General features: G+C 44.2%; 1 protein-coding gene across 2 annotated transcripts in view; it reads right to left on the bottom strand.

The window, feature by feature from the left end:
• RAB11FIP5 (RAB11 family interacting protein 5) overlaps positions 1-14345 on the bottom strand; it is a 265942-nt gene that overhangs the window by 99262 nt on the left and 152335 nt on the right. For both annotated transcript variants that reach the window (XM_029594593.1, XM_029594602.1), the window contains exon 3: positions 5510-6242. In XM_029594593.1, the coding sequence (XP_029450453.1) occupies positions 5510-6242 (733 nt within the window). The remainder of the gene's footprint in view (positions 1-5509; positions 6243-14345) is intronic.

A 14345-nucleotide genomic window follows, 5' to 3' on the forward strand; every position in this document is an offset into this window, starting at 1 on the left:
TCCGGCAGCTATAGCATGAGATATTTCCACTAGTTCAGACTGGTCTATATTGTAATCAGGGATGTAGAAATCTGCAGTGGTGGTATGTAGTAGGTGGTGAAGAACTGATGTGCTCTGAGGAGGACAGAGACTTTGGGGTAAGTGTGTCTGATGATCTCAGGATAGCAAAAACAGTGCAATAAGGTGGTGGCCAGAGCCATAAAGATACTGGCATGCATAGAAAGAGGCTTAACTAGTTAAAGAAAGGAGATAATACCTCTTTACAGGTCATTCATGAGACCATGTCTAGCGTCCTGTGCTCAGTTCTGGAGGCTGTACCTCAGAAAGGAAATGGAGAGGCTAGAGACAGTCCAAAGAGAGGCAACCAAAATGATGTGGGGTCTGCACTAAAAGCTGTATGGGATGAGACTGAAGGACCTCAACATGTATACCCTAGAATAGCAGGGGGAATAAGATAAAGACTTAAATATCTGAAAGATATTAATGCACAAGCAGCAAGCCATTTTCAATGGAAAGGAAACTGTAAAACTAGGAGTCAAGATATGAAACTCCAATGAAGTAGATTCAGAAAAAATGTAGGAAGAAATTTCTCATGGAGAGGGCGGTGGATGCCTGGAAGGTCCATCTGGAGGAGGAAGTGGAGGAAATGACAATAACAGAATAAAAAAAAAACCAGTGAGATAAACACAGAAGATGCCTGGAAATAGAGGATGATGGCGAAGCACTGGGTGCACGGCATGACAGTTCAATCTATTAACAGCAGTGGTACAGCTGCTTTGTGCGTCCACGAATGCACTGGGAGTAACCCACACGAAGTGGCAGTTACAGCATGGGGTATGCTGGAAGGATCACTTTTGTCTTTATTTACCATCATTTACTATGTAATGTCCTAGGGTGTACCCCATCCAGCCCCAAGGCTTTGTTCACTTTGTTTCTCTAGTTCCACTCAAGCCCTCTCTTCCATAAATGGCACAGAATCAACTCCAATAATTAGTGGTCCATTTCCAGTTCCTTCTTCAGTGAATACCAAACAAACAAAAGTATTTGCGGAGCATTTCTGCTTCTTGTCCTTCTCTCAGTCTTACAATCCCATCCCTGCCTTTCTTCCCTTCACTGACATTTCCTTTAAATCCAAGTTCTAGGGCGGGGGGGGGGGGGGGGTGCTGATGTCTAAGCCCAAAGCTCCCGAAAATCTCCGACTGAGTCCTTCTAAAATCGTTATCATCAGCGTACATATCCTGACTATACTTTGCTCCAGCGATTGCCTAACATTCCCTGATGGCGATGAAAAAGAAGGTGACAGATTTAAAACAATTCTCCTTTTCTAAACACGCGGCCGAGTTGATGGAAGATGAGAGCCCTACATCCGTACAGGCTGCGGGGACCAGAGCTGATGCTCCTGATCTTCCTACTGGACTTTCATCTAACAGTCCTACCAAACTACCATCTAAAAATGAGCTGCGATCGTGGTTAATGGAGATACGATCGGATATGAAGCGGCATAAGAACTGCTAGATTCCATCTCTGACATTCATGAGGACCTCACAGCGTGGGTCGATGATATTGACATTCGCATAAAGAGTCAGGAAGACTCCCTTTCTAAAGTGTTGATTGAGCAGAAAAATCTACAAAAGGAGAACACCCTATTAGTGGAAAAAACTGAAGATTTAGAAAATCGCTCTAGGTTATCTAACTTACGCACAAGAGGCGTCCCAGATTCTCCAGAATATATGGATTGTTTTTCCGTGGCCAGCTCCCTTTGTAACTTTATACTTTTCACTGATGAAGGTACGCAGATCTCTGATTCTGCCCCAACTCATCAAACTGAAAGAGTGCACAGAGTGCTAGGTCCGGTTATGGCACTTTGAAAGAAAAAATTTCAGCAGCTGCATGAAAATGTTCTGGCTCTGGGAAAGGCATAAGCTATTCATCTTTAACGGTTTTGCCCCATCTACGCTGCATAAACGTTTTGAATTAAAGCAAGTCACATCTGTCCTACGCTCTGAAAAGATCAGCTACCGATGGACTTTTCCATTCAACCTCTTGTTCGCTGTCAATGGCATTACCTTTAGAGTAAAATCCCTTCCAGAGGCGGCTGAGGGGCATAATGCATTTCGAACATTTACTTTCAGAAGGTTTATTGAGGTCATATGACTCTTTTGGAACAGTATGGAATTGGTGCTATTTATATTCTAGCCTATTGCCGGGTGAGGCTTTTTTTTTTTTTTTTTTTTTTAACATCAACAAAGGTGCATACAACTTTGATCACTGGCAAAACACTATTTGAGCATTATTGCTCCGAAGCCACCCTAATAGCAACCCCAAGATCACATTCACTTACTTGTCTGCTTGGGAAGCTAATTTAGAAACCATAATTAATCCTGAGATGTGGGACAGTATTTACACATCAGCAAGTCCAATTCGGCACAGCAGCAGGAAAATTGTTATAAACTCTTAGTGAGATGGCATATTACACCAGTTCGCATTAATCGCATGTATCCTTCTCCACACTGCCGCCAACAACAGTTGCTAGCAGAAGTGGGAACATTTCTCCATATATGATGGAATTGTCCCCTTATTTCTACACTATGGAAAAAATTATTTGACTGGATACAGGATATACTAGGAGATCTATATAATGCAGGCCTGCCATCCTCCAAATTGGATAGGTTCCAGCAGCAGCTATGTCAACAGATATGTATTGCTGCTCGCTGTGAGATAGGAAAATGCCATACTGGGTCAGACCAAGGGTCCATCAAGCCCAGCATCCTGTTTCCAACAGTGGCCCATCCAGGCCATAAGAACCAGGCAAGTACCCAAAAACTAAGTCTATTCCATGCTGCTGTTGCTAGTAATAGCAGTGGCTATTTTCTAAGTCAACTTAATTAATAGCAGGTAATGGACTTCTCCTCCAAGAACTTATCCAATCCTTTTTTAAACACAGCTACACTAACTGCACTAACCACATCCTCTGGCAACAAATTCCAGAGTATAATTGTGCACTGAGTGAAGAAGAACTTTCTCCGATTAGTTTTAAATGTGCCACATGCTAACTTCATGGAGTGCCCCCTAGTCTATTATCCGAAAGAGTAAATAACTGATTCATATTAACCTGTTCTAGACCTCTCATGATTTTAAACTCCTCTATCATATCCCCCCTCAGCCATCTCTTCTCCAAGCTGAAAAGTCCTAAACTCTTTAGTCTTTCCTCATAGGGGAGCTGTTCCATTCCCTTTATCATTTTGGTCACCCTTCTCTGTACCTTCACCATCGCAACTATATCTTTTTTGAGAGGTGGGGACCAGAATTGTATACAGAATTCAAAGGTGCAGTCTCATCATGGAGCGATACAGAGGCATTATGACATTTTTCGTTTTATTCACCATTCCGTTTCTAATAATTCCCAACATTCTGTTTGCTTTTTTGACTGCCGCAGCACACTGCACCGACGATTTCAATGTTTTATCCACTATGACGCCTAGATCTCTTTCTTGGGTGGTAGCTCCTAATATTTTTCCCTATATGCATCACCTTGCACTTATCCACATTAAATTTCATCTGCCATTTGGATGCCCAATTTTCCAGTCTCAGAAGGTCTTCCTGCAATTTATCACAATCTGCTTGTGATTTAACTACTCTGAACAATTTTGTATCATCTGCAAATCTGATTACCTCACTTGTCGTATTTCTTTGCAGATCATTTATAAATATATTGAAAAGTACGGGTCGCAATACAGATCCCTGAGGCACTCCACTGCCCACTCCCTTCCACTGAGAAAATTGAGCTTGAAGGTGGAACTGTCCAGAACACCCCCCCCCCCCCCCCGAATCAGCGGTTTTACAAAGGGTACACTATAACCATAGGATAAGCAGCTATAATAGTGAATGATAATTGGTATGATAGCATATCTATTATACTGTGCTATGTCTTAAATTCAACATAACAGAATCAGGTGGAGAGGGTGGGTTGGGTTGGGGCATATCGATGCTCAGACATATATCTGAATGTCAGTCAATACATGTTATAGTTCTTATTGTGTTGAACTAAATATACTCGTTGTGTAATTATTGTAATTTTCAATACAAAAAACAAATAAATCCAAATTCTAATTCCATTAAGATCTGTACGTCCAGTAATTTTTTAAAACCCAAAAAAACCCCTGTAAAGACTGCTGTACAGATTTATTTAGTCTTTCCTTACATTGTTTAGTGACAAATATTGTGACATGCCACTCTGTGGTTTCCTGCTGAAGATCAAGCCCTCTACGTCAGAAAGACCTGAAGCAACAGTACAGGGTCGGTTGCAAGGATATGGCCAAACACTCTGCTCACGTCTTAGATATTTATCTCCTCTCTCTGCAGTACCATAAAAACAAATGCCCAATATGTCTGCTCTACTATTTCCACTTCTTAATGTACACAGTGCTGTACTTATACATATGAGAGACCTTGCTATGTGATACTTACAATCTTCTCAAGACACAGAAATAAAATGTATTTGTTACAATTATCTTCAGGGGTAGAATTTTTTTTTTTTTTTTTAGAAAGCTTTCAATTCCATTCCAAAATTTTGGGAGTGAAGAGAAAGTGTCTTCTTCAGGATTTCTTTATTAAACACACATCTTTTTCTCTCCTTTTTCTTCCCCTTCCCCTCTCCAGCCTCTCCTCTTCTGCACCCACAACAGTAACACTTCCTCTCTATCCTGGACCCAACAGCAATGGTGGCCCTTCCATCCTGCCCAGGCATCCTAATGCCCAGAAGTTTTTCAGCCTGGCAATCATAGTTAAAATGAAGAAGGTTATGATCTGCAAGAGCTAGGGTTTAAAATTTAAGAACAACCTCGTAAAAGGTGGGATTTTGACTGCCGAAAGCTCCAATGTGCCAGAGACATTTTAAACAATGTGTTTCATTATTTTCTAATGAAGTTTAGTTCTTATGAAAGATGCCAAACTGACTGCACTAGGAACGACCGTTCTCTGTTTAACCACAAAACAGGTAATAGTATGGCCAGTGACAGTACAAGCTTCCCCTCAATAGTGCTCAGGAGGAACCACTATTACATTTTAATATTTTCAGTCTATTTTCATCTCTATTTAACCTTTGACCTCTCCTGAAACAAAAACGTCTATTAGCACCCTACGTTTTAGAGGTAGGAATATAGCCACTGAAACCCAGACAAAACAAAACTCCAAAAAAAGACATCTAGTGGCTTTCAGATGGCAACAACCTGGTATGTTAACGACCTGAGATGGATTTGAATTGGTAACACAGAGGCTCTATATTTTTGTGCCAATCTACTGAGCCTTCAAATCCTCCTCATACTACAATTTTTTTGATGATCTGAATAATGTCATTAACGTCAAGCGGTTGGCATTCACAAAGAAATTAGGTGCCTTTGAAATTTCACAGACTAGTGTGTCTCTTGGAAAACAAAATAAAAGGGCAAGCTAACAAAAAAAGAATGATTTCGGGATATCACTTTTCACATTCAACACATATGGTACAAACCTTGGTTTTTGAGTAGGATCTTTGGTGTCTTTTGAACCAAACCAGCCACTGGTCTTACTCCTCTCATCATGACCTGAAACAACTTGCGGGGAAGCACTCTGTGTTGCAGTAAGTCCCACCTTCTCTCCCAAGCTCTTAGACGCAGAGTCACTTTTTCCACTACCATGGTGGAAGAGGCTCATCTTGGACTTCTTATCGTCCTTTTTTGCATCATCTTGATGTTTCTCTTTTGTTTCCCCTGAGAAGATCATTGGTGTCGCAATCTGCACAGGCTTAATCTCCATGTAGTTGTCTTCTGCTTTGGCTTTATTGTCATGCTTGTTGAAGCCAACACTGGTTGAAGCCTTGGCATCCTCCTGCATGGAGATACTGGGAAGAGTCCATTTTGGATCTCCCCTCCTGCTTGCATTTTCAGAGCCATCAGATCTCCATTTGGTATTTTCTGGCTGTGAAGGAGCAGATTCTGTGTGGGCATTCTCCTCAGATTTTTTAGCAATGTTTTGTAAAGATCGCGACACTGGTGAAGATTTTTCTAGCGCACTTAATAGAGTCTTTGGTGCCGGGTCTTCAGTATAAACATGGCTTCCATTGATGCACAGTGAGGACTTTGAGATAGGGCTGTTCTTTGGTTTCAAGCTGTCGATGGCCTTAGGTTGAGGTAATGAGTTAACCTGACTTGCCTCGTCGCTGAAAGCTCTCTTGTGAGTCAGTCGTGGCGAACCCTCATTTTTAACTAGGAAACAGAAATTGTTACAGTGAGGATAGTCATTTACTGTTCAATTCTAGTTAACTAAAACAAAAATCACCCTGAAATTACCAAAATGGAATTTAAAACCAAAACAAATGAAAATCATTCTCTTTTCTTTAGGGAGAGAAGTGGCAAAGATGCTTTAACCAAGCCATCTTCCTCCTCCTTCCTGGGCTACCCAACAGCAACTGCAATGATCTGGGCTGCACACAATAGCATGTTCACCAAGAAGGCCTAAAGCAGACGTGCAGTAGCCTCCATCCGAAGCTAACTGGTGCTCTGCTTAGTTTCTGCAGACATCTCCTTCATATCCAGGTCTATCATCAGTAGTAGTATTACAAATAATGGATATAGGGTGCAGACTTCATAAAAAATATATTTCTAGAGAATCTCTGCCTTTAAAAAATATATTGATAAAATGAAAATATGACCTCAGTCACTACAGTGTCACCTGTATCTGTCAAAATGTATGTGTGCTATAAGGATGATGACAGTCTTTATTGTAGCAATGCACTACAAGGATGACATTTTTTTCCTCAATGTATCTAGTTTTAGGGGCATTTTGTCAGAGCTGAGAGAATAGATGCTAGGCTTTTACTCTCCCTTTTCCTCCTAATGTACTTGATCATCAATTGGATGGAGGGTGCAGTTCTGAGAGAAACCCAATGATTGATCAGAGTCATAAGTGGGGAACTGAGGTTAGGAAAGCTGGCTCGCCAGAGTCTCTGTAACAGCTCATGCTATTTTAGGGGACCAAGGTAAGGACCATCCAAAGATGATTTTGAAATCAGGGAATTTTATGCTCTTGAAAGCTTATGCACATCTCTGGATAATTCATAGGTTGGTCCAATAAAACACACCCTGCATTATACCCAGGCTTTCTCCAGGATCAGTACTGCAATTAGAATTCTGAAATAAAGATCAAGAAACAGATTTCAAGCAATGGAGCAATCACAAATGTATTCAGTTGATCCAATAAAAAAAAAAAAAATACCAAGTCTAACTCATTTCTTGACCTTTATTTATAACAGACCAAGAAGACTGATGTGGCAACTACACTACTGCCCCACTCTGAGAAGGCTACATACTCACGGGGAAGCTTTATTTATTTCAATTTGATTTCTTTCTTTATCAGCTCAACTCAAAGTGAGATAGAATTCATAAGTCCATCATTCCTATTAACATATATCCATCTCTATCTTAATACAATACCTTGACCCCCAACTCAAACATTGTTACAAAAAAACTAAATTTGTGTTATTGATACTCCAAGACCTAAAAGGTACAGTTTCCCACTCCTCTTCAGATTTCTTCCCCTGCCAATCGTAATTTCATATCATTAGTCCTCTAGGACTTTCAACCTAGATACGCTTGAGTAGGTTTGTCTGAAGTGCTGGTTTCACAGCGTGGTATGAATTGCCCAAAATTCCCTACAAAACAGTCCCAAGTAGAGTACAAACACTAAAGAACTGGAGCTAAGATCCAAATAGGTCAAGGCAGAGCTTGTGAAGAAGAAAAAAAATAAAAAGCACCACAAAGATTCATTTCACCTCGCTGCAGCAATTTCAACAGAATTGGTAAATTAGTCTTTGCACACTTCTATGTTGGATGGTTTATGGGTCAAAGAAAATATTCTTTTTTTATTACAAGATAATTGGCCTTTTCATGCTGTAACAGAGCAAGTGTATAGCGCAGTGGGTCCCCAAACCACATTCTACAGATTATGTCCAGCCTGCTGTGCTGCATACTATGTGGGAACTTCAGCCTCGAGTCCAAAGGTGACAGCAACAGGCAGAGCCCCAGTCAGGTCCCCAGAGGAGGCCGCAGCACCCGACATTACCCTTCCTGACTGACATCAACCAGCCTGCCTTAGAAGGCCTGGAATCAGTTGGCCTAAGAAGAGATGTGGCCATCGCATGCAGGAGCCCAGAAGAGATGCAGCCTCCGCAAGAGGGCCAGGGGCCCAAGCACAAGCCAATGTGGCAGAGAACAGCTGGAGTGGGCCCCAAGGGGAGACACCACAGTGTGGCACTGCACGCTGCTACCAGGACGTCACAGTTGCTGGAGGGAGAGGCTGAAAGGATGGAGAGTTACTGGTGGGAGGGAATAAGCTTTGGGGTGAGGACAGGCTGAAGGGAGGTCAAGTGGGGGAAGAGCTGTTGCCTGTTGGTGGAAGAGAAGAAGATTGGGAAGAAGCTAAATGCAGGCAAGGAGAAAAGCTGCTGGGGGTTATGGAAGAAGGTTGGGAGGTATTGAGAGAGGCTGAAAGAAGGGGAAGGGTGGGGAGATCTACAAGAGGGAGGGACGTCACTTGGGGAGTGGGGGGGGGGGGGAGTGACTGAAGAGAAGGAAAGATAAGAAAAGAAGCAACAGGGCAGGGGAACAGAAAAAGCAATAAAGAAAAATAGCAAAAAATCCAAGCAAAATCAGCAAAAAAAAAAAAAAGAGAAAAAATAACACCCCCCAAAACAGGCAAAAAAACAAACAGAAAAGGAACAGAAAAAAGTTAAGGAAAACCTTTTCCTATCTCCTAGCTGGTGCTAGGAGATAGGAACATTTGGCTGGTGCTCATATTTTCTCCATATTTTTCCCCATCCCTGCAGTACAGAGCTTGGAAGTGCAATAGGGCAAGGCTGTGTCTCTCCCTCCCTTTGGAAGAGGATCGGTTTTTGACGCTGAAGGCAGAGGAAGTAGAGAGAACATCCTGGATGGAGGTGGAGGAGACGGAAGCCCAGGGTTTTTGCCCTGGGTGATGTCTACTGATCCTGCAGTGAAGGCTCGGCTCGGTCATGACCAGATGGCGGCAGCAGCAGGAGGGCTGGGCTTGACTGGAACCTGGAGGAAGCAGTGGCAGGCTGGGCAGGCTGGGCTTGACTGGAACCTGGAGGAAGCAGTGGCAGGCTGGGCTTGACTGGGGTTGACTGGAACCTGGAGGAAGCAGTGGCAGGCTGGGCAGGCTGGGCTTGACTGGAACCTGGAGGAAGCAGTGGCAGGCTGGGCAGGCTGGGCTTGACTGGAACCTGGAGGAAGCAGTGGCAGGCTGGGCTTGACTGGAACCTGGAGGAAGCAGTGGCAGGCTGGGCTTGATTGGGGTTGGGAGGTGGCAGCCACTGGCACAGGAGTCAGTTTGTCAAAACTTATCTCAGTGCTCACAGTAGCTCCCCCCTCCCGCACCGAGCGGGCTTCTTGCTAACAGGACGATTCAGTAAAATCATGTGGGAGAGCCGGTGCTCCGAACTGAGCGCCAGCTCTCCCGACGCGCTCCCACACACCTCTCTCCTGGGCACCTGATTCTTTATTTAAATTAGGTGTCGCGCTAAAAAGGAGGCGCCAGGGACACTAGCGCGTCCCTAGCACCTCCTTATTACCTCCTTATTAGAGGAAGCGGCGGCTGTCAGCGGGTCCGACAACTGAACGCTTAATTTTACCGGCTTTGGTTCTCGAACCTGCTGACAGCCACGGGCTCGGAAACCGGATGCCGGCAAAATCTAACGTCCGTTTTCGAACTCGCTGACCAGCGGGCAGATTTTTTTTTTTTTTTAATTATTTTTGGTGTCTCCGACTTAATATCGCTTTTCTGTACACTTTCCCGGTGCTTTCTAAGGTTAATGCCTGCCCTTGGGCAGGCGTTAATTTCTGAGAGTAAAATGTGCAGCTTGGCCGCCCATTTTACTTTCAGTATTCTGGGGTATAAGGGGTAATAACAGCGCGTGTAAAACGCGAGGCCAAACAGGGGCTAAATGGTGCGCTCGGCTGAGTGCACCGTTCTGTATTGGCCTGTTAGAGAGGAAGTATGTGGGGCGGGCGATCCACTATAGGACTGAATGCGTGCTCTTGATGTGGCCCTGCACTGAGAGCTGCCGAGCTGTTCTCAGTGAGGAGGTGAGATGAAGACAGACAAGAATCTGAAAGGGGAGGGGGAAATGGTGGAGGAGCACAGGAGCCTAGGGGGAGATGGACAGATAAAGGCGAACCTAGCGTGGGGTTAGGAGGGAGAGAAAGGCAGAGAATGACTAGTCCAAAGTCTCCCGCCAGAAGTGGTCACGTCGTTTCTCTGCCTTGAGTGAAGAACACACATAAGAGAGGGCCCACAGCGAAACCAGAGTGCTCACAGAAGAGCAATGGGGAAACAAAAATCCAGCCACGGCGACAACACAGCACAAACAGCACCAGGTCCCAGTAAAGGGACAGTGACTTTTACCAGGGACAGTTACATTGCCGGCAACTAAGGCCCTCTTGTATCCCTCCAGTATCCCAATACAGTGCTTTTATTGCTTACCTGTGCGATTACAGTCTGCATTTTGTACGGCCAGTCCTGCTGGGCAGGCAAAAAAAAAATAAAAATTCATAGGTCCGCTATTCAACACAATCTGCTCTGGCATTCTCCCTGCCAGCTGGTGGCTTGATAGCTATGAAACTTTCATATTCACATCAGTTTTGATGTTTAATGCATAAAAGCCTAAAGCGAACTGGATCCAGAGAGCTCTCTGAAAAGTTATACTCCCACCAAATCGTTTTAATGTCCACTCGAAGGGACCTGTTGAGGTCCCAGGAGTCAGGCTGGCTAAGAAATCTGGAGGGCTTCTCTGCAGAGAGACCCTGCCCCTGACACACCCTGGTAAAGAAGATACCATTCTGTGCCATGACTCATTTTAGTACAAGGCTTGAAACTCCCCTATCCCATAATTTATTTTATGTAATGGTTTTATTGCCGTCTGCTGTGAAATCATTTCTCAAGGGTACCATTAAAAAATCATTTTAAACAAAACATTATTTATGAGTCTGTGGTCCTAAAACACAGACTAATGACTGCCCTAGTGCAAGCAGACTCTGCCAGCTTTCCCACACAGCTCTTACGTTGCACTCGCAATTGACAGGGAGTATCCTTTAAGCTCCTTCCAATCTGGGCGCTCTGCTGAGAAGCTGCAAGTGCTGTGCAATTGTTCTGCGATTCCTGTAAAGCAGACAAATGTCTGAGGATCGCCAAGCTCTCTCTTCTGGGAGCTAAGCCAGACCTGACCACTAATCTCCAGAGGAAGAAGGCTTTTGCAGTGACTGCCTACAATGAGCTGCACTTTAATCTTTCAGTATATATGCTCAATGCTCATGAAATGAAGAGTCCTTAGGCATTTTCTGAGCGTACATTTGCAGTAAAGTCGGGGAACCCTTCCCTACCTCTTAGCTTTTATTTTTGTACCAGACAAGTGACAGATTAATGCTTCAGGAGCTTGGAGGGAACAGTCAGTCAGTAGAGATGGGTGCATCTTAAGACTCGAGTGGTGAATCTGGCTTTTGCTCTGTTCATTGGTCTCACAGAGATCAACATTCACTGGGCTGATGAGCAGTCAAGTTACCCACATAACTTTATCCGGATATGCGGTGGAATATACCCAGGCAAGTGTCCTGCTGAATACAGCCTGCTTAGAACAGCATTTCCGCCCGACCTGATTTACCCAACTAAGTTTTTTCGGCTAGTGCCAAACATCGGATAACTTTCAGCCGTGCTGCTGGAACCCAACCCCATCCTCTCTCTCTTTTCCATGTGGCTAACATTTAGCCGGCTAATGACATACCCGGGTAAAATTTCACCTGTGAGAGGGGTGGGAATGTCGAATCTAGGGGATTTGTAGGGCTACTTTTTTTTTTTTTTTTTTAAGTTAGCCGGACAAACCCTTTTGAACATCAACATCGCAAAAGGCTACGCTGCACTGAAGCCAAGCCAAGTTCGTGTCACCCACCCCAGTTGGCACCCTCATAGCTTCACCTCCTCCCCCCCCAACCTAACCTTGCTCTCCAGACTGCCATGCTTCCTCCATCTCCAAGCTGCATCCCTCCCGCGCCCTGCCTCAGAGAGCAGCAGCAATGATGCATTATAAAGAGAAGCGGCGACAGCGCAACAGACCTCCAGGTGCAGGCTGCTGCTATATAAAGGGGAACCAATGGTGGGAGAGGCACAGAGGGCAAGGGATGGGGATGGAAGACAAGGAGAGGACTAACAACTGAGAAAAAAAGGGAGAGCGGCGAGATGAAAGTGGTGAAGAAATATGGAAGGAGATAAAGAAAGGAGCGAACTGGAAATGCAAAGCAGAAAGAAGAACCAGAAACAGGTAAAAGCAGAGGGGGAGGGGGAAATACCACAGACAAATGGAGAATATTTTCAACTTACTTTCTAACTAAATGTTTAAAGTAATAAAGCCCTGCATATTGTAGGTGCAATTTAGTTTTAGGTTTTGTTTTTTTTAAACTATGAAATAATTGACAAATGGTCGAGGTAGTGGATTTTCAGTAGATATCAAAAACTGTGCTGAAAAGGAATTACTTTTAGTTTGAGAAAAAAAAAGTTACCAGTAGCAAATAAAAGGAACAGCCTTGTGATAATGGCACTACTGCTGGCAGCTCATCCTTATACAGGCTACCTCAAGGAGCTTTTTACACTGAACCAGTGGTTCCCGACCTGGGGTCAGCAAGACCATCCCAGAGGGTCCTCCAAAAGGGATGCAAGAAAAAGTTTCGCTAGGGAGAACATGAGCAGGCTACCTGCGATTAGCTCAGTTGATGCCACAGGCCAGGAAAGCGAGAGTGGGGCCTGTAATGGTCCTGAAAACGTCATCCCATATTCCTGCAGACCAGGAGGAGGAGGGAAAGTAAGAGGTCATTCGCCCTCACTAGAAGCCTCAAACTGCACTGCCACATGTTTAAAAGAGGTGGGAAAGAGCCCTCGAGAGTCATAAAACCCACTGCCGCACCTTACTGTGGCTGTCAGAAACTTTGCAGCCTCTGCTGCACACTGGGGAAAGCAGAGGAAATCTGGGTTATCACAGCGGTGAGAAACCATTTCCCACTATTGCCAAGTGCTCTGCCACTGGCCTGACAGAGATAAAGGAGAGGAGAGCTGCACCGCACCAAAAACAGCGAGTAGAATGGCTCCAAGGAAGAAAGGAGGGAACAGGACTGGGGTTGACAGTATGAAGGGGAAAGAGAGAGGAGAAGGCATGAGACAGGAATGAAAGAGGAAATAAGGGGATAAACAGGGAGACAGGAATCCTTGATTGACCTGGTAAAGGAGAGTGAGCGTGAATGGCAGCCTAAAAGGGGAAATGATCCCCAGGAATCATGCTGGACAGAGAGAGGGAGGGCTAGAGGAGCACCAAGGTCCAGGAGGGAAGAAGGGAAAGAAGACCACCAGGGATCATGGAGGAAGGAGGACGAGACAATGGCCAGGTGTGGATAGGATATTAAACAAATGTTATTTAGGGGGACAGACAGACAGACATGGAAATCTCATTAGCCTTCTTCCCATTGAAAGGGGAGCTATTGTTTTGCTTTTTCTAAACTCTAAATTATTTTGTGACTCATTTTCTGTATGAGTCTGTAAGAATCATAAAAGAAAATTAAGTATAAAAGGAGAGTAAGCTAAATGGGGGTCAATTTTCAGGGAGGGTAAGTTTCAAAACGTATGTGGGTAAACACTTGTTTGCTAATGTGAAAAGCCCCTTTTAAGAATTACTCTTCCCCATCACGGAGGATAAAAGTAGCTACGCTAGGAAAAGCAGGCAGACTTTTACCTGCAGGGGAAAAAGGAGCAGGGCTAGGTTTGGTTGATGGAAAGTACATGCAGAGATTTAATTTTGAAATCCTCGTGCATACTTTCACGCATGTACCTTGCACCTGCTTCAAAGCAGATGAAAAGTACGCAGGAACAAAAGTACTGGCTTTCCCCCGCATCCAAATTTTCAAAAGGAAACTCCCCAGGCAGGTTTCCCTTTGAAAATGAGACTGCAGGTCTGCAGGCCCTGGTGCTGATTTTCTGCCAGGTCACACCAAGCTGGAACTGTTTTGACTTGCTTCCTTTTCCCCATTGCAGCTGGACTGGAGGGTGGAATGGCCTCAACCTTCAATTACGAGGGCTATTTCTGCAAAGCTTTGGAAATTGTCCCCCCCTATGTATTCAGTCTAGGTCAAAGATTTACACATTATGAATGATTCTGGAGTGCATATTATTTCTTTTGTTGTGGCATGCAAAAAATTTAAGAGAACTCTGTGTGTGTGGGGGGGGGCCATGAAACTTTTTGAAGTTGAAAAGAGCTC

Source organism: Rhinatrema bivittatum, chromosome 1 (assembly GCF_901001135.1).
Source record: "Rhinatrema bivittatum chromosome 1, aRhiBiv1.1, whole genome shotgun sequence".
In the NCBI taxonomy this organism is placed as follows: domain Eukaryota; kingdom Metazoa; phylum Chordata; class Amphibia; order Gymnophiona; family Rhinatrematidae; genus Rhinatrema; species Rhinatrema bivittatum.